Source organism: Pempheris klunzingeri, chromosome 17 (assembly GCF_042242105.1).
Source record: "Pempheris klunzingeri isolate RE-2024b chromosome 17, fPemKlu1.hap1, whole genome shotgun sequence".
Classification (NCBI taxonomy): Eukaryota; Metazoa; Chordata; class Actinopteri; order Acropomatiformes; family Pempheridae; genus Pempheris; species Pempheris klunzingeri.
The window spans coordinates 18588744-18610010 of NC_092028.1; the positions used below are offsets into that span (position 1 = coordinate 18588744).

A 21267-nucleotide genomic window follows, 5' to 3' on the forward strand; every position below is an offset into this window, starting at 1 on the left:
CCTATCAACGGGGTGGGAGGCAAGATCTAGTTGGCAGGTAGCATGTCACATTCAGGGGTGACAGAGAAAAGAGAAATAGAGGAAGAGGGGGAAAGATGTTAGCTAGGAGGAGTCCCGGTAGGTCTTGGTGAAAGAAAGTGTGTGAATTTATTCTATTTTGCGATTCAATTCAAATTCAAATAGGCTTTATTGGTGTGACAGATCAAAAAGCTTTATGGCTATTAATTATATTTATACACTTATCTACTTTTCATTTCTATATTCATCATTCGTGTTTATTCTAAGAACTGCTGTTTTGGGTCCATTGCCATTCAGTTTTGCACGTGTTAATGGTGCTCAGAGGACAAATCCTAATGACTCATGTAATCCCCTGACTTTTAATTCCACCAGTTTCAAATTCTCAAATGTATTCCACTTGATTGCATAATAAAGACACAAAAGTAAACTCATACTCTTCCACCAGCTCCATCATCGGGTAAAAAGTTGATTCATTGTCACTTTGTCCGAAATTCCTAAGGTTACAGGACCTTCCTCACTGTGGTTTCAGTGATAACGACACACTTAAGGCACTATAGCAAAAAGAAATCAATATTAACGGCTGTTGATAGGAAACAAACGGCGATCTCTCATTGCTGCTAGCCAGCTCCGACACTTGAGAGTAGACATTGTTATTTTTTGGCTCATTATTTAGTAATTATCTATGCAGGTATTTGATTATATACTGTTAAATGCCTGCAGGACATTACTATCAGCTTCAAATACACTGTGTGTTGGTGCTAAATAGCGTTAGTGTTAGTTTTAAAGCATGCTAATTATGATTAACACGAAAAACATTATAATGAGCATTCAGTCATTGTAAGCATGTCAGCGAGCTCTTCAGCTCGGAGCAGTACTATGCCTTAGTGCGGCCTCACAGTGCTGTAAGACTCCTAGTCTTGTTTAAGCTCCGACACATTTTTTAACACTGTTCACGGTCACGCAGATGAGCCTCTGTGGCATTTTCCAGCCATTAAGCTGCTACTGTCGGACCAGGTGAGGGTTCAAACCCTTATTAAATGGTATCTTTTGAAAGCGGTTGTTTCTCATTCACTTTCATGTCTAGATCTGCTGCCTGGCTAGGGAATTGAATGAGCAACTTTCCCAAAGACCTGCTTCTTTAACTTTTATGCTACTGCCACTCAAGGACAGACTGGCCATCTGGAGTTGGGGCCAGTGGTGACTCCAGTGATATATAAAAAAAAAAACACAAAACAAAGAGATAAACGGTCTCCTCTGTTCACAGAGGTCATCAATTTCTACCCTCTCTGGTGTCACATCTTTATTTGCTGTCATGTTTATTTTAGCACACTGTTCTCCTCATACACCCAGGTAACACATACAGATTAGTGATGATCGTTTTTAATTGAAATATCACACTGCATATAAACTACAAATTTTATGTTAAAGATTCTTGTATGTCTCAGAAGACTCTGATCTACATCTAGACATCCCTGCTGCCACACACGGCATCAAGGCTTTGGATCTTTACCAGAACTCGTCCTGCTGGTGCTGATAATATTATTTAGTGACTGTTGACCAGGGAGTGTTTTCACTTCAAATGTTTAAGACGGTGATTTATCTTTATTTAAGCATACAGTGTGTTAATGTGTCATTTATCAGTTCAGCTCAGACAACAACTTGCCTGCGTTTGCCAGCTGGAGACCGACAACAGCGTTTCCACCATCACCTGTGAAGTATCAGTCGGTGAAGTGGAGGTGATACTGAGTGCTGCAATGGAGAGGTGCCACGACAGGCTTTTCATAATGACTGATGTCATCTGTCGCACTTTCATTTACTGTTCAAAGTGATGGACAAATGCCCAGAGTGTGCCAAGAGACCGTGTCATCAAGCTGTCTTTTTGAAGAAGTGTTTCTGGCATTTGACAAGCTGGCAGGGTGTTTCTGTCTCTTTCTTGCCCGCGGTGAGACAAGGAGATCGATTATGATTGGTTTCTCAGCAAGTAGTCAAGCTGCAAGATTGACTTGGTAATGTGTGTTGACATGGAGATCAACTGAGCCTGCTCAAGCAGCTGGTATTAATGAAGCACAAAATAACAACGGTTTGTTAGCTAGTGGCTGCGCAAATCCTCATTTCCTCTCATTAAACAAAACACCCCCTCATGGCTGAACTTGTGTGGCAGCAAACTAGTTTACTGTACCAAACCCTTCACACGTGTGTTGTTAAAGCAATTAAACAATCCATTGTCACACTCAGCCAAGCTTCAACCTTTACTTACGACTTTGTATGCTGCCCTCAACATTTCGCTGAGGAATTGAATCTTCGGAGCATGACCTTTTTTCTTCTTTTAGTGAGTGAATTATTTGACTTTCATGGTTCCATCTGATATGATATTCTACCTAGTTTAGCATAAAATAATGCAAGTGTTAAGGACTGCATTAATCCTGAACTAACCTTCACCCCAAAGATAAAGAAAAAAAAAAAAAGAAAAGATGAATAAAGCTTTTCAATCGCATCCGAGTGTCAGCAGGATGAAAAACTCTGCATTGTTTTCTATATCAGAGAGGTTAAAAAGCATCAAATTGGAAGACAGACATGCTGCTGCTGCTAACTTCAACATGGTCGAATCCTCGCTGTCAGTGTTTGTGTGGACTGTGCGCTCTATTGGAGCACGCTTGGCATCCAGTGCTTTCTCTAGCCCATTCATCAAAAACGACCAGTGCTCTTGTGAGTGAGAAGATTTATACACTATGGAAGAGAGGTGGAGAATTAGCCCAGATTTATGGGCACAGACGGCAATGGCGAGGCACTGACAGCTGGTACTTGACATTTGAGCAGAGAACGTGAAAGAAAATTGGAGACGGAGGAAACAGGAAATTGGAACAACAGAGAGGTGGAGATGGACTGAATGAGACATGAGCTCGTCCAGGGTAAAAAAAAAAAAAAAAAGGATGTAATTGGGAATGCTAATTTGTAGACTAAAGAGGAAAAATATTCATTCGTAACAAATTTTATTTTTGATCATTTTCTGATCTGCTAAACAGAGGTGCTACAGGTGAGTAATGTCAGACATTATGTTTGACATCCATGCGAGGTTGAGCTCCAAAAGCAATGAGGTGAACCATCACCGACCTGAAAGAACGTGATCACCTCCGCCATGAATACCAGATCTGCCAGAGTAAGTGAGTGAACTAAAATACAGGTTTTAAGCCCCATTTCAACGTCCTTCTGACTTTCCAATCCCGTCACATTAGCGGTGGATAACGCAGCCCCACTCCTTCAACGGGTCAGAGGCCACAGTCTGTAGGTTGACTACCTGGGACTTGTGGCACTCCACACATCAGAGTTCAGTTGTCACTGTTGCAGCAGCCGTGTTACGATTGGTGTAGGACACCTCAAGTCACACTCAGACTACATGTTATGCAGAAAGCAAAAGAAAACATGATAAACCTTGTCAGCGGACAAAAATGCATCTATATTCAGGAAAAAATAAACAACTGAAAACCACAAAATGATATTTCAGCAATGCAGCACTGATTGGTTTACACTGATTACTTTTTCTGGCGATTTTGTGAGATATGGCATAACTTGTCTTGACAGCTGCATCTCTGGGTGTGCAAAGCTCTGGGTCTCCTCGTGTTTGGTCACGTGGTGGCGATTCAGATTGTAATCCTTAAATCAACTTTTCTGTTTTTTAACGTGAGCCGACATTTTTAGGGGGCCAGGGGTAGCTGGCTAGCATCGTCTGTCGCCGTGCAGACAGACGCAGATACGTGCGTGCTTACGTAAATAATAATAATAATGCCAGGCTTTTCAAAATAAAAGCAACACAGTTGTATTGCATGCACAGCATAAATACTTGTTCATTTGTGTTTATGACTGACATACCGCGGGCCGGACAGGGATGCCCAAAGGGCCGTATGTGGCCCGCGGGCCGTAAAATGCCCAGGTGTGCTTTAGAAAGAAGTTTGCTTGTATTGAAGTCTATGACAATATGACCCCACTTCTCATTTGACTTCATTTACTAAATTATGGTACTATTTAGAGTAAAATAGTTGCAGGGTTTGCTGTAGGGTGGGATTACCTTGTTATTTACGAGTCACAGGTGGTCTACAGGTGGTCTACAGGTGTCTACGTACACTTCTTGCTTCGATGCCTTCTTGTCCGTACTTGTGTTCTTGTGAGACGTCATCACTGGCAGCCGAAGTAACACTGTTCCAATTCAAAGTCCGCATCAAGCCGAGCGCGGTTCAAATGCCCGGATGTGTTGTTGCTCCGCCCATTTTATCGAGGACGCATCGGGTGGCGACTTGTGTGGAGTTCTGACAGCTATGTATCCCAGAATGCTTTTCGTGACATGGCGGACGAAGCGTATAACAGTTTTAATTTTGAAAACACTTTTTTATGTTACAGGGTGAAGTTTTAAGACTTTTATCCGAGTTTATAGTTTTTACATTTCAAATCTATGCACGATTTGACAACATACACCTTATTTGAACATTTCAATTATTATTTTTTTAAATGTTTGTGTGGTTTTTAAAGCGGAAACAAACGAGGCAGAGTTGTGTTTAACATCATGTTTCGTTTTTAACGTAAATGTATATTTTAATGGCGATAACTGGAGTAGATACGTATTGAGAGCTGAGATGGGGACGTCATCAAGTCCGCTGCCGTTCCAGAGTGACGTCCTGCGTCCTCCAGAGTCCGGACTTCCGGGTTCAGACTTGCAGAGTCCAAACTTGTAAGTACGCAAGTCCACACATGGCGTACTTGGCATTGAGAAACGGTTTTAGTTTTATAGATAGTTTATAGTTTATATGTCAGTGGTGGATGAAGTATATTCTTCTTAACTATAAAGTAAAAATACTAATAGAAATACTCTCTTACAAGTGAAAGTCATGCATTCAAAAGAGTGTCAATTTTAAAAAAGTAAAAGTACTCATCATCCAGTTTGAGAAAGAATTATTTTAGATTGCTGGAATATAACTATCCATACATTCATGTGCTACATGGTGTTGATGTTGCTGCTGGTGAACGTGGGGCTAATTTTAAGCTACGATGTACTGCTGGGTGGTTTGTGAAGAAAAGATCACTGAACCAATGGGGCTGCTCACTGTGTCTCTTTGTTCATCCTGCTTTTGAAAAAAAAGCTGGTCATTTTGCCTTGTAGGGGGAAATAGTGGACAGAACATGAAAGCCCTGGATGGTCTGCGCCACAGCGGGAGACTGCCCTTCTCACCTGGGTTTAGACGGCATGCTGGAATGGCTGGAGGATCAGACACAGGTGACAAAAAGCATAGAGAAGGTTTTTTTTTTTTGGCTATGGTGTGTGTAGTCACATCCACTCAGAGTGAATGGTCATGAGGTGACACAGGACCACAGAGGACAGAGGAGGCTTGCCCTCGCGGCGCACATCCGCATCCAAACTGAGTCCAAACCTGACTCACGACGTTGGTGTTCAGCTTCCATTAGTCTGCCGGTGGCCTGCACCCTACCTACTGATTTCATCATGATTCCCCGCACATCCTATTGCCCATTTGTGAGCACAAAGACATAGGAGGCTACTATCTGTTGGGGACAGTTCCTGCCACAGCTAGTCAGGTGGGTCTTGGCTGGATGTAAAGAGCCCCAGGTGCACGCTGGCTGGCATCAGTCCACCGCTCGGGGTGGTTTGTTGGAGCTGACGGTGCTGGGTGTGACCAGGCTGGGAGCCAATACAGAGTCTTCATCAGTGTAGATCTCACTTAAGCTGGAAGATAAGACAGACGGCAAGAAAGAGCCTCCTTTTAAGCCTTGGTAGAGTGTGCGTGCAAATGTGTCTAGGGAGGATGGTCGTGATATAACAAGGGCAGCCACAAAGGATGTTTGGTCACAAGGCACTCAGATTCTCTTATGACCTGCTGAATTTAGGTCAAATCTCTCACACCGAGAGTACAGAGCTATTCTTTTTCCACCTGGCAACTTTTATGTGATTTGACAAGCAGCTCTCTAGGTGTTTATTTTCTTTATGCAGTAAAATCATATTTTGACAGTTAGATTTATGATTTGACATTAAATCATTTTACCTTAAAGATGAAGGAATAAAAAAAACATTCAGGGCTTCAGGAGCTCAGTCACTCTGCAGTCTCATGAGGCAGCTAGTATTGAATCAGCTGAGTTAAGTCAATGAAGACCTGTGAGAGCAGGACAGGTCAGGATCAGAGTTTCTCCAGGAATCCGTCAATCAGAATTCATAAATTCTACACATCAATCTAGTTTTCCTATCGAGTCTTCACCCTTTTGTGTTGATAGTCTTGCATAAATTAACTGCATTTCATTCTAACTAATCATTACCTGATCTTAGCATAATTACTTGGGGATGACATCAGCTGAGACATGCCAGTCACTCAAAGATAATTTCTAATGAAGTTTTTATTATGGGTTGCTGTGCAATGTGTGTGTATATAATACAGGATAGGCAGACGTCAGAAATGATGAAGACTTTCTGATGCGTTTGACCTTGATCCCTTGACAGTGGTAAACCCCAAGCGGAAACATAAAGACTTTGCATTTGGGAATAGATAAGGGCTCAATTGTAGAAGGGCTCAATTGTAGACCATTGAGGCTGCTGAAGCCCGCAGGCATACTTCCTGGAGGTGTGGAGACAGTGTGTATAGACTGATGGAGGCTGTTGCATCAACAAGAGATAATATCTGACTCCCCTCTTTTACCGCCTGAGGGGGAAAATATGTGTGAACCTGAAATTCGCTCAGTCTATTCAATCCAAGACCGTCGTCAAAAAGACAACCACAGGCCTGCTCAGTGGTCAATGTTTAATGGACTTAAAGGACATGATTGCCTGCTGGCCCTGTATCAAATTTATAGAGTAGCCATATTCAGTGCCAGGATAAAAGCTTTGGTTCCATACTCCTAATGGCGAATATGACCTCTATCATAAGTGTCTGCCTGCTGAAGTTACAGCAGCTGTCCAATTTCAAACGTGGCGTCTTGACGTCACAAGGACGCTAATTATGTTTATGATATAATCACTTCACAAGAGCTCTCTATGATTAGCTCAAGTGGCTTCTCTAATGAAAATGATGTCTTGCTTTGTTAACCTTGTGTGGCTTTAACACTCAGGTGTTAAACTGTTGGGGACGTGGGCTGCATTCTGAAATTAAGAATTACATCAGGAGTATAAACCATCTACTCTCATCTACTTTGATGCTGTTATAGCTGAGTTATGGCTGGATGTACTTTACAGCGCACTTTATTGTTGCTTTATGAAAATCAATATGTCATTTTATGGCAAATCTTACAAATACTGTCAATAAACTGTTAACGGGTCGTCTAGTCTCCTGTGGCCAATTACTTTAGAAAGGAGGAAAGCAGCAGTTTTCCAAGCCTCATTTACAGGACATGATCGTGTCACAAATGTTTTAATCCCACTCTATTGGGAATAATTTGTTAATGACAGTCGCTAAATGCTCTCGCAAGGCATCTGTGAGGATCCTCTCTGTCATTACGCAGTCTTACACCGATCGTCGGCATGTCAAAGCCGTATGCTACATCATCTTTTGACTTTTGTACATCAGTGTAACTGACACTGCGTAATTGAGAGGATGCAGAGCATGTTGACCGAATCATAATTTTTAAATGCACCTTTGTAGAAACCTTGTTTTGTGCTTTCTAGACAGCCCAAACAATGCCCAGCTCACATGGGAGCACTCCAGCTCTATCACATTCATTTGCATTACACTCCAGGCCAAACACTTGAGAACTACATAAATCACTCTGTCACTGCTAAGCTACTTGGGCAATACAATTGGCTTAAGTTTAGCCAGCTAATATGGTATAATGGTATCCATACAGTGCAATAATTCAAACCCATTGATCTGATTACAAGCATTCTGCCCCATAATTCACTAGGAAAATGCAGCTTATGTATGCAGACCAAGCAGACAATAGTTTTATCTCTGTGGGATCGACACAGCTGGGTCAAATATGCTATTTATGTGTTTAAAATTCTGCCTGTGCTGGCTGTGAATATATCAGGCCTGGTTGTGGAAATCATTAGGTTTCAAAATCTTCACATTTTGTTAAACTCCAGGGGCTGTTGTCACCCTGGCTCCTGCACCGCTTACGGACAAACTGCCAATGCCAGGCTGTAATGAACACCTGGAAACAGGCACCAAGCCCACAGAGATCTTTAACATAATGTTTTTTAAAACCAAGATATGGATTCCTCTCTGTTTTAGATGCTGGGTTGAACAGGTACGTGGCAACAGCGTCATGCACACAGGGGACTTATGGCAGAGTGACGGCTACAGGGAAGAATTTCACAAGCTAAAACCAGTGTGAAATTGTATGAGACCTCTGGCTTCTATATCTCTATTCATCCCACCTAATCTTTAGTGTGCCCAGGGTATTTTATAATGCCATGATATACCATGGCGGGGGTTTATGGGCTCAAGGATTTAGCAGGGTGATGCGATCAGCCAAAAGGCAGAGTCGAGAAGTGGGGGGAAATTATTTTGCTCTGCTTGTAAATAGCTGCTTTAATTACCTTCCAACAGCCGAATATGAAGATGACAAAGATGACCTTTATCAGCCGGTGATCTCAAATTACCAGGGATATGCTCTCTAATGCTTCCACCTTTCACATTTTTAGTTTGCTTTTGTTTACGCAGATCCAAACTGTCTGGTGATGTATGAACTGCTTTTCATATGCAAAGAGAGGCAAGCAGTCATAATTATTGATGAGTTGATTCAGTTTTTTAAGGAGAAAACTCACAGGCTCTGCAGCAGAATTCAGTAAATAGTGGTTATTTACCTATGTATGTAATGCTGTCAGAGACATCTTTGCACTCAAGATGACCACATGTAATGAAAGTAATGTTCTTTATATGCCGTGTAGCGCTACAACTTGTCACCCTATCAGCCGCTCAGATGGAACAAACTAAGTGAGAGAAAGGAGTGAGAAACAAAAAAGCAATTTCCACCAGCAGTGCTTTCTCTTGTAAGCTGTTCATAGTAAACAAGGACTTGGGGAGGAAGTAGAAGCAATAAATTGTCAAATCAGTGTGGTGAAGGTCACAGGCTGTGACACAAGAAGGAGGAATAGTTATGAACATAAAACAGAACACAACAAACCCTAAACAAATGTCAAATTGTCAAGTAGCACGGCGGATGGATGAAAAGAATTGTTTTGAAAGCAAACAGTCTGATAAAGGCTTGGCCCTGGAGTGGCAGTTTACAGCATAATGTGAAGCCATAATGTAACTGTTTGACTCTGCATCGGCCATCAAATGTAGTGCCTGTGCATGTGTATGTACACTATTACACGTGCTCATTTCTGTCAGGGTATGGTGGACAGAAATTGCCTCCGGCGAGGCACAGAATCAATCCCAATAATGTCGCATCTTTCAGGTGGCGCGGTTTCTCTGACAACTTGAATGAAATGCACCCTTCACATCTTCAGTTTAAGACATTAAATTTCCAACTGCTTCTTGGGGCACTATTCTGCAGTGGAAGATCAATGCAAAATGACTGGAAAATTGCTAATGTTATTTACATCAAAGTAAGACTGGAGGAGACCAATTATGCCGGTGATTCAAGGCAATGTTCCTAAGTGAGCTCTCCCTTGGGTAATAGCGGTGTAACATTTTCATATCAGTAATATTCTGAGACCTAGCCAGTATTGTTTTTTCAACACCACAAATACTCAGATACCCTGACTACAGGTCTTTTGATATGCTGTGGGTGCTGTAGTTAATATCCCATTGTTAAGAATCATTTATTTTGAAACTTAAGTCATTATGGAAATCCTAGAAGTCAATCAGCTGTCCAGAGGATGCATAAAGACATACAAATGAGGTTTTGTTGCGAGCAGAGAGAACAGATCTAAGGGTGTGACAGAATATGATAGCAGCCTGTGATGGCTTTGCCCACACAGAGTTATGTATCATGTAGCAGCAGTTTGGTTGTATTTTTCATGTTTCAATTTGCAGTTAGAGTTCAGCACTGTCTCAAGGAAACAACTGTAAGATGATCTTTTACCGGGGACAGTGGGGAGGAATCAGATTTTCTCTGTGAAATACAATAGATGAGGTGTCAAGACTGATGCAGAAACATTGTGCAGAGTGTGTACTGTACGCGTGTGTTTTCTGAGAAAAGCACAACAACAACATGTGTTACAAATGGCAGCGAGGTCCACAGAAGAACACAGAGAATGGAGAACAAAGCTGAATGGCTGGGACTGTTTTATTCTTTGAAAACAGTTAGACAATTGTAACTTTACTGTTTGTAGCCGAAGATGTGATGGGCAGAGGCTGGGATTTCATGGCTGCTTTGTTTCCCTTCGCACTATCATGCCTGCATGCATAAGTGAGGCAGCACAGGGCCAATCTCAAATGAAGCTCATTTCAATCAAGCCATTTCAAATCAGGCGAGCTGATGGAGAGAGAACAGCTATCTAAAGGCCAAGCTGCACTTCCCGTCTCCCAGACCAACACGAGTATTTATTTTTCATTAAAATGCTCTTTTTCAGTATTTATTTTCATGACTATTTACATTGTAGATTCTCACTGAAGGCATCAAAACTATGAATGAACACATGTGGAATTATGAACTTAACAAAAAAGTGTGAAATAACTGAAAACATGTCTTATATTCTAGTTTCTTCAAAGCAGCCACCCTTTGCTCTGATTACTGCTTTGCACACTCTTGGCATTCTCTTGATGAGCTTCAAGAGGTAGTCACCTGAAATGGTTTTCCAACAGTCTTGATGGAGTTCCCAGAGATACTTAGCACTTGTTGGCCCTTTTGCCTTCACTCTGCGGTCCAGCTCACCCCTAACCATCTCGATTGGGTTCAGGTCCGGTGACTGTGGAGGCCAGGTCATCTGGCGCAGCACTCCATCACTCTCCTACTTGGTCAAATAGCCCTTACACAGCCTGGAGGTGTGTTTGGGGTCATTGTCCTGTTGAAAAATAAATGATGGTCCAACTAAACGCAAACCGGATGGGATGGCATGTCGCTGCAGGATGCTGTGGTAGCCATGCTGGTTCAGTATGCCTTCAATTTTGAATAAATCCCCAACAGTGTCACCAGCAAAGCACCCCCACACCATCACACCTCCTCCTCCATGCTTCACGATGGGAACCAGGCATGTAGAATCCATCCGTTCACCTTTTCTGCGTTGCACAAAGACATAGCGGTTGGAACCAAAGATCTCAAATTTGGACTCATCAGACCAAAGCACAGATTTCCACTGGTCTAATGTAATGTCCATTCCTTGTGTTTCTTGGCCCAAACAAATCTCTTGTGCTTGTTGCCTCTCCTTAGCAGTGGTTTCCTAGCAGCTATTTGACCATGAAGGCCTGATTCGCGCAGTCTCCTCTCAACAGTTGTTCTAGAGATGTGTCTGCTGCTAGAGCTCTGTGTGGCATTCATCTGGTCTCTAATCTGTGCTGCTGTTAACTTGTGATTTCTGAGGCTGGTGACTCGGATGAACTTATCCTCAGCAGCAGAGGTGACTCTTGGTCTTCCTTTCCTGGGGCGGTCCTCATGTGAGCCAGTGTCGTTGTAGCGCTTGATGGTTTTTGCGACTGCACTTGGGGACACATTCAAAGTTTTTGCAATTTTCCGGACTGACTGACCTTCATTTCTTAAAGTAATGATGGTCACTCGTTTCTCTTTACTTAGCTGATTGGTTCTTGCCATAATATGAATTCTAACAGTTGTCCAATAGGGCTGTCGGCTGTGTATCAACCTGACTTCTGCACAACACAACTGATGGTCCCAACCCCATTAATAAGGCCAGAAATTCCAATAAGTAACCCTGACAAGGCACACCTGTGAAGTGAAAACCATTTCAGGTGACTACCTCATGAAGCTCATCAAGAGAAGCAGTAATCAGAGCAAAGGGTGGCTACTTTGAAGAAACTAGAATATAAGACATGTTTTCAGTTATATATATACTGGTCTGCATTAGAATTCTACACTGTAAGCAGCATCTAATTAGCATCCAATTAGCTTTCAAGACTATAAAGAAAATTGTATGATTGTAGAAGAATTCTTGAGTCCACCATTGTGCTTTTTATAAGAAAATAAGAAAAAAACAACCCGTTGAGAGGGAAACTTGACCCAGGGTGCCCAAGGTTTCAAAATAAAATTGAAGATTTTTAGAATGATTCAGGCTTGTTTTTTTGAAATTTGGTCACGCACTGTGACCAAAGGACTGGTGCCTGTGAATGTCTTTTCTTATCAAGGACTTCAAATGGTCCATTTTCGAAATGTCTGTGCAAATGTTTGCTCTCAACACTTTTAGTTATCATGTTCGCTTGTCATATAGATAAAGCACTTTGATGAAACACGCTGTAATACATTTCATTTGGAAATGAAACACTTCTGTACGTAGGGGAGTGAGCGACTTTATTTTTAATGTTCTGTGTAACACTGTAATGCACCGATTCTCGCTCGGCACTCGGTAAGTGAATGTATAAATGTCAGCTACACAATACCTTATTGTTTGACACCAGCCTGTGGTGCCCCCCCAGCGTGGCTTGTAGCATCAGGCAGCCTCTGTTTCCTCTGCTGCAGAACAGTTACAGAGACGGAGACGGAGCACCTGCCCTCGTGCCTGAGCACTGTTCCCAGCAGCTTGCTAATGTCAACCTGCCTGATACGCACAGCGGGGTGGGGGCTCCAAGACAGCAGCAATTTTCCACTGCATGCGAATGAGACTGGAGAGCAATCTGCTGGCCTAAGAGCCTCATAATCAGCACATCATTATCAGGAGGGGGTTGGTGCATGGGGTGGGGAGAGAGGAAATAAAGGGTGGGAGCAATGGATGACACCAAATGAGCCACTGGTAGCAATGAGATGTTGTGAGCCATTGGGGGGAAAAGGAAGGTGGTTATTTGTAGTGCAGAGGACGGGGAGCAGATACAAAGCACGGCATAAAAGGGACGAGCGAGGTGAGGCAACATCCCACAGGCGCAGAGTACCACCTCTGTTTATACTTTGAAACGCAGCGGCAAGCTTTATCCAGCTCACGGTAGCTTGGATGTTTCCTGTTAGTCAATATTACTGCAGGTCCTCAAAACTCAAAAAATCTAATGGCACACACACACACACACAGATGCATTTTTCTTTTAAAGGCTGGAATATTGTCACAGCTCTTTGAAGCTTACCTCGCCCTGCATGCAATTTTCATTGAGTTCAAAAGTAGCAAGGACAACAAAGCTGATATCACAAGCCCATATGTTCCCTCCTCTACAGAAGTGCCCACCATTTCTGGGTGCTCTAACTCGCCTTTCATCCTTTGTGTGGTGATAGAGAGAGAGTTCTGATGGGGTGAGCATTCACAGACGATAACAGTCCGCCATCCTACTTGATCTCAGACTAATGTCTGAATGGCATTAAATTGTTCTGGTGTAAGTCATTTCCTGTGCTATCCCTCCGTCTGATGGCTCGGCTGCTCTGCTTTCTACCAACAGCCCAGCACCGGGGCTTTACTGGGACCAATGCAGAATAAATAGATTTAGAGAAGAGGACGCGTAGCATTTACTTTTAGTCTGTGACCTAGTTAATGCCTTATTCCTTGGCAGTAAAAACACTTTAAAAAAAAAAAAGAGCTAGTTGGAAAGAGTTGTCGTGAGGTAGTTTTGAATCCCAGCCATTTGGTTTTAATGTGTCAACAATCAATCATAGCTTTCCAAAGAGACGTTTCCTTCCACTTTCTGCCGCGTGGTGGCAGTAGCGTACAGAGCACTTGATACTGTTTAGGCCGAGCTGTGCGCAAAGCTTTAGTCTATGTGATGGTCAATTCATAAAAAGCTGTATAGTCAGTGGTTACCTATGATGGAAAATCCGGAGCACAATAGAGGTCGTTCTTTTAAGCACAAGAAAATCTTTTTAACCCCTGCAGAAAGGTGGACTGAGTCTATTTACACTTTCAGGCAGCACACACACACACACACACCTGGGAGTCACAGTGCAACCTCCCGCTGGTCACTGGGTTGTGAAGCTGGCTTCGCCTGCTCAAGAACAGCTGCAATCAAATTTCAGACAAAAGCTGTCACCCAGACATCACACCAACTTGGAGACCGTCTCTCTCTCTCTCTCTCTCTCTCTCTCTCTCTTTTCCGCACTCCTTCTTTTTTATTTCGCTCATCTCTCCGTGGTGCGTTTCAGAGGTTATTCGGAGCAGTAAGAAGATGATGTCAATATTCCGTCTCGCACACTTGACAGCCGAGCAAATTCAATTGGACTGACTCCGCCTTGCTCATGCGGGACTTGTCCAAAGGCTTTTCGTACTACCGCGTGCTGTCTGCATGCCTGGTGCTCTCTGACGGAGTGAGCTCTCTCCACAATCCTCCCTCCCCTCCTCCCTCCTACCCCCCCCACACACACCCACCCCCCCTCATCCCCAGTCACTCACCCTCATCACCAGTGAGGAGCAGTCTGACGCACAGGACCTGCAGCAGCCAGGACTCTTCCCGGGAGAGTGTGGCCACCGAGCAACATGTTCCCAGCGCGGAGACGGGAAAAGCGCACCGGGGGCTCGACGGTGGCGCCGCGGACCATGGTTACAGCTGGACGGACCGGACAGGTCGGACAGGTGTGGGTCTCCTGTTGGATTCTGCTGTCAGCGACTTGCGTCCTCAGCGCTCGGGCTCAAGGTAAGATCCGCAACTCAGGTTTTTTTTTGTGTGTGTCCACATAGTGTTCTAAGAAAGTCTCTGGTGGGAAATAAGGTCAATCAAGCAAAAGCGGTTCCAGAAACAAATGCGTGTCATGTAGTCAAACTTGGACCAGTTACAGCGCAATTTGTGACGTGCACTAATAATTAAGATTAAATCCGCCAATTCTCAGATTCCTTCCCATTCAAACTACAACGTGTGTGAAGTGTCGGCTTCGCCCCCCCACCTCGCTCCCCTCCGTCACCACAAGGCCACTTGCATGCTCTAAAGGCTCAGGGCGCACAGCCTGCCTCTGCAAAACTGGACCCGAATACTTGGTGACAAACATTGGTCGGTTTAAATGAGCCCACATGACATGTCATTATGAGCAATTTAAAATGCATCAAGCTCTCACCAGATAATCATTTTAGCCCAGGATATTGCTCTCAAGTGTTCTGTGACTTTATATCAATGTTATCAGTTTTTACAAAATTCTGGATTAATAGTTATGGGATTAACAGTTATTCTGTAAGAATGTAAAAAATGGTCTCAATCTCCAGTGAACCCTGTCAGAGAAACGTCAGACCAAATTGTTTCCCTGCTTGTACAGTAGATTGAGCCACCCCTTCTGCAGAACCAGTTATTAACTTGTGTGAATATGACTGTGCACAATGAAGCAGGACAATTATTTCCAGGCTGTATTCCATTTGCCTGATGCACACTTATGCACACTTGCCTGCAGGCTGTACAAAAGTATCGTGGCATGGCATAAACAGAATAAATCACAGCATGTATGTTTCATTCACATTCATCCAGTATGACTAGTTACTTGTAATCTGTCAGTGCCTTTTGACCAGTGGGAGGGCAATGAGATATACAGTAGATGGTAGATGGAGACAAAAAGCTAGTGAGAGCAAATCCTTCCTGCCTCCATATTTCATAAGAGGAAAAACGTAACTGCCAGTTGTCACAAGAAATGAAGGTAAGTTGCTGAAGGACAAAGTATATTGTGTGGGCTTAACTGGGCTGTGAATTTAATCAGCTGTTTTGATGTATGTGCATTCACATTGAATGACATTGAACTGTATACTTCACAGGGTCATGGTTTTTATTACAAAGTTTCATCCAGAGCCACAAAAGAAATACACACGTTTGATTTACAAATCTTTGAGGCATTTACCTCAGTAGGTCCCAAAAGAGGGGAGAAAAAGTCTCCTACTGGAATTTGATTCATATGAGAACTGTGGCTTCTCCATCTAATAATCACAATGCTCAGTGCACCAAAGTGCTAAAAGCAGCATAATCCCTTTGCTTGTTTGTGTTTGAACAGGTCGCATTGCTCTAAAGTGCTCCCAACCTTATCTGAGAAGAGTCTCAGGCGTGTCTTATTATGCAGGGCACAGTTCCTCTAGCTGTTATTACCATCCTTTTCTCAAACTAACATGCCTGGAGTCTGTGAGGATCTGTTGAGCGTTTCAAGGCTACTTCACAGGGCTTTACCTTTCCTCCCCAAACAGACCTCTTTCTCATCCTTTCAGTTGGTATTCAGGCCCCTTGGATGTTCCCGGCTGCGCATTAGCATTGGTGAGAGATCCACTCCTTTGTCTGTCTGCTCTTTCAATTGAGAAGGACCTCCTCTATGGCGCACAGTTACTGCGTTGCGTTCTATAGTGAGGACGCAGTTGCGGTGTTTGCGGGGGGTCCTCTCCTCTCACAAGCCTGAGAGGTCTTATTCTACTGAGGTAGGAAGCAGATCTCATCCTCGTGGGGCATCCGTGTTTGCAAATGACTAGCAGTGCAGCTGTGCCTGTGCATAAAGTTTTGAGATGCTGCAGCCATTCCCTGAGAGCACAGGACCTCTGAGGATGTCATAAATTAGCCGGCATACAGGCACATGAGGCCCCCCAGGAACTGGAGGTGGCGTGTACTTGTTTTTCAGCAGGGTCCTACTGAGGCTCCTGCTGTGTTTAATACTGCTGGCTGCTCTAGTGCACAAGAGGATACCTGATAGAGTCCATGGGGGAACCTCTCTCTTGCCACAGGCTGCTCTCAGCAGGTCATTTTAAGACTCATTTAGAGCCTCTCATAGAAACACCAGGTAAATAGATGTGAGGTTGTGTCTGTCTTCACACTCTTAGCATTCTCTGTTTGTCCTCACCCCGCCTCAGAGCCCCTATGGCTGAAATCCTCCTGCGTGTTTTGTGAGTGACCGTGTTTCAATTGGCATCTGTGTAAGTGTGTGTGTGTGTGTGTGTGTGTGCCGGTGCTTACTGTATGTTACTGTCTATTGAGCTTTAATCTAGATAGCAGTATTGACATTCTGCCAACCAGCAGCTGCTATAATTTTCTGGACGTACGTTATTATGCAGCTTGACAGCTGTCAGCCATTTCCAAATCTTTAAATCTTATGATAATCCAGCATGCTTACAAAAATGCATTTGTTTAAAACACTCCGAATCCTTGTGTGATTAAAACTCCCTGCACTAATGCGGGCACCAGATCATAATTCATCTACGTCGAGGACACACAAGCACACCCGTGCATGCAAACACATCCACAGAAAGATAGAAAAATCAATGTGTACAAGATTACACAACTCCATCAGAGAAACATAATACAGTTTTAATAGAATAAAAGGCATCTCCTAGTAGTACAGGCTGATGACAAACCCCGATCGTCTGCGCCCACATGTACGACACTCCACATACAATAGAAAGCTTAATCTGTTTTGCATGTAGCTCCACAAAAGTAGACCCACATACTTTGCATCGCTGCCACATTGGCCTCAGGCATCTGATTTTAGACATGATACTAAATCCTGATCCCTATGTGATGAAATCGTTGCGTTTCCCTAAACTTAAAGCACTTCGATCACGTCACAAGTCCTATGTGGGTCACAGTGACGTGGGAATTGGAGTGCCGGAACTTCTCAGCTGCCATACCATAATTACACATAGTGCACATTTGTGACATATGCATCTCCTTGTTTGGCGAAATGTAGTTAATTAAACATGTTTGCTGCTCCGGAGAGCTAACAGATGTCTGCTGAAATTTGGACTAAATGTCTGTTTTCTCTGCAACATGGCTCATGCCCAGAAAGACCAGCTAGCGGCTCGCACAGCCTCAGGTGAAACGCGGTGGCAGCCTGACTCCTTGTGTGTCTCCGGCGCCTGCCTCCCATGTCTGGCTGGTTGGCTGCTTTCTCTCTGGCTGCCAAATGCTGTCTACACATGTTTATTCATGTTGCCACAGGACGCTTTATTCACTAAGATGGAAATATCACATCTGAATTAGAAACATTCTGACTGGCAGCAACATTTGAAATACATGAATGAAAAAAGCCTGATAGGTATTCAAAAGAAAAGGTAATGTTTCAGAGAAGCAAGAACATATAAATACCTGAAACCTGTTTAAGGGTGACAAATGATTATGATCTACTTTATTGTTGGAGAACAATAGGGCTGCTGCGCTGTCAACACTTTTTAGCTTCAGGAGGCCTTTAATTGGCTCAGTCGAGCAGCAAAACTGTGTTTATAGTTCATAATGGAAATGTAATCAAATTAACTTGTACCGCAGGGTTTTGGCATTCACCCCTTGCCCAGTAATTGCCATTTGCCCAAAGGGTTATGATAATGGCTATTTGCATGGGGCAAAGACTACTATCTCCTACCATGTGTCTGTCGTCCTGCCATATTAGGGTAGCTGGCTGAAATTATGCTTTACTATGCAAGATTTTTGTTTTACTGTGCCATTAGAAAGTATGTATTGCTATGATGTGAGTCGGCATTAATAGTTGGACTGGCTAAAGTAGGCACGCAGTAATCCTAACCTGTGTTTTTTAATGATAGACTGGAGAGTACAAGATATGCTGCAACTTGTGAGGCGAGGTAACATCTTCACCTCACAAAATCGTGTTTTGCAGACTGATTTTCTTTGCCCACAGACTGCCCTTCGCTGTCTTACTGGGTGAAAATACAGTTTGGGAAAGGTATATGCTTCTCACATATTTTTCCATAGTGGGAGCATTTACTGAGGAGGCATGTTCTCCTTTTGGGGGCATTTTTAATCACATAGCTCAGAGTGGTTTTGTTTCCATGTCTCCTTGTTTACTGATGAGACTGAGGGGAGAAGCGCTGCAGGGGGGGGAAACAGGCAAATTCCTCACATATTAATTCTCCTGCCTAAAAGTCTAATCAGTCTGACACAGGACCAGGAGGCACCTCTTCAACTATCAAGAACAAAAGGAAATGCCTCAGTACAGGCACAGAGCTAGGGCAGAAATTGAAAAAGGAAATGACCTTGAAAGCGGAGTGGGATTCCAAGTGGCACTATTTGTTTAATTTATCTAATGTCATTTTGACAAGGGAGCAAGGATTTATGCATGTCGCTTTATCAAAGCATCATTCTAAGGAGTGATTTGAACAGCCCTCAAAATGGTGTCATTACTTTCATCCAGGATGAAAAAGGGATTGTACTGAGGCAGTATTCTTGGACCATACATCTGTCTTCAAGCCCCCAAGCTGTTCCATGTAAACATTTAAACAACACAAAGACAACTCAAGGAAAACTGTGGTGAGAAACAATGCTTTCTACAGCATAATGTGCACACTGAATCTCTGCTCTCATTCAGCTTGCCCCTCCTGGGGACTGGTGAGTGTATTCTTGTTTTCTGAATAAAAAGGCAAAAGAAATAGAGAAATTGAGGAGAAACTCTGGTGGGGGTGGTGGGTCCGTGTTTTTTCTCCCTCTGCAAGTAAAAACAACTGCTCGTACCAATCCATTTTTCTTTGTACATTCACACAAATGAATTCCATCTTGACATTCTGCTCTATTCTTCAGCTGACCTCAAACCAAGCCAATCACAACACATGGTTATGTTGCCTTACCACCAGCGGGAAGTTTCTCTGCAGTAAAGTCACGGTGTCATTACACGATACAATGATACAGAAACATGGAAAAGGAAATGTAAGAGTCAGATGCACAACAAACCCCGCAACATATGGAACTGGAGAAGATGGGGTGGAGGGAGGGGGGGGGGGGCATTTTGCTTCCAGTTTTTCTTCATCGCCTTCTGTCTTGATGATCAAATCTGCAACTTCAGGCTGACGATCTTTTACCTTGCTGTTTAAAGAGAGCTTTCTTTTGTATGCATGGAGGAGGGGTCAGGGGTCAGCAGCTTGGCAGGCATGGGTGAGCTGAGACACTATTTCAGTCCATGGCATACTTTCTGTCCGTGGACAGGGCCTCGTCTGGAAAGAAGGAGCCTCCATGCTCTCCATCTGCAGGGCTGAGTTTGCTGCTCTGCTAAGGCTGTGCTTGGCAGCACGCCTACCAGTCCCACTAGGGGGCCTGGCGAAATGCCTCAAGCTGCATCTCAATGCCTTGTGCTCAGTATTGATTAGGACCAGAGCTGACTCTCATTCCCCATTGTCCTGTTCTTGGCCACATGGGATCCCATATCATGTTTTGATATCACTTTTGCTTCCCAACACCTGCTCTCTTCCTCCTCCCCGGGATCGGCAGAGCTCTCCATCAGACCCTCCCCACTCCTGTCACATTCTGAAGTACCCCACCTTCACTGTAAACAAATGGCTTGCAACAGTGATACCAGGGGGTGTGAGCGTGGATGTTAGCGCACAGCACATGTGAAGGCATCAACTGAGATAAATCTAAGAAATCCCTACCTACAATTTCATCCAGCGGGGCTTTTGTGTTTGCTGATAAGGAATGCCTGTCTGGTATGCATGGCGAAGTAGAGCCGGTTGTCACGTAGCACAGCAGCACTTTAACATACACATATCTTTGATCACCGTCCTTGTCTGTAATATCAGCAGAGTGTCAGTTAAGAAGAGTGGTGGTGATAGGAGCTGACAGTGGTACTGCAGGCTTCTTCTCCATGGCTCATGTCACATCTGGATTGCCCTTCCATGGGCCCTCAGCACAAGCCATGGGAGTGCTTCAGGTGCGAGACTGAAAGCATATGGCGGTTCTCAACCTCAAGTGAAAGCCCAGACAAAGCCATCATCCAACATTGTATGAAAGCCCACTTTCCTGTCTCAAGGCAAACTGTGTGTAGAGACATATCTAAAGACCTAAAACAAACTTCAACCTGATGATTTCAGATTATTTATTACAAAATGCATGTTTATTTTTTTATCCTCCAGGAAAACAGAGGAGGTTTGAGAGCTTGACTGCTTGAATGATACAGATTATTTAAGTGTCCAGCACATAAGACAATCAGCACAGTGTAGCAGCTCCTATTGGAATGAGCAAATTGAGAAGCTTGTAGTATTCTCACTGCTCATACACGCTTACAGGATTAATAGATGCATGCCATGGAGAGCCATTGTTTGACAAAGAAGCAAGAATCTGCCAATAACCAAATCGAGTCTGTCATGTGTTTCTGCCTGGAATGATTTAGGATCAGTTTGGGAGCACTCTTCAGAGGTTAAGTGGGAAGTCTGTGGAGCATTGCCCCTCTGAAAGCAACCAATACTGACAGAGACAAAAGAGATCCTATTCATTTTAATTTCAGAGGCAGCTTGAAAGAGGAATCTAATAAAAGTGCCCTTATTGCTTTAATGCATGTTAGCAGATGCACAAA

The 21267-nt window shown here is 43.5% G+C and overlaps 2 protein-coding genes across 2 annotated transcripts in view; both read left to right on the forward strand.

The window, feature by feature from the left end:
* LOC139216673 (peripheral myelin protein 22-like) overlaps positions 1-21267 on the forward strand; it is a 155853-nt gene that overhangs the window by 28588 nt on the left and 105998 nt on the right. The gene's annotated exons all lie outside the window — the stretch shown is intronic.
* sdk2a (sidekick cell adhesion molecule 2a) overlaps positions 14507-21267 on the forward strand; it is a 78114-nt gene continuing 71353 nt past the window's right edge. Inside the window, exons 1-2 of the mRNA XM_070847618.1 lie at positions 14507-14663; positions 15849-15851. Coding sequence (XP_070703719.1) covers positions 14507-14663; positions 15849-15851 — 160 coding nt within the window. The remainder of the gene's footprint in view (positions 14664-15848; positions 15852-21267) is intronic.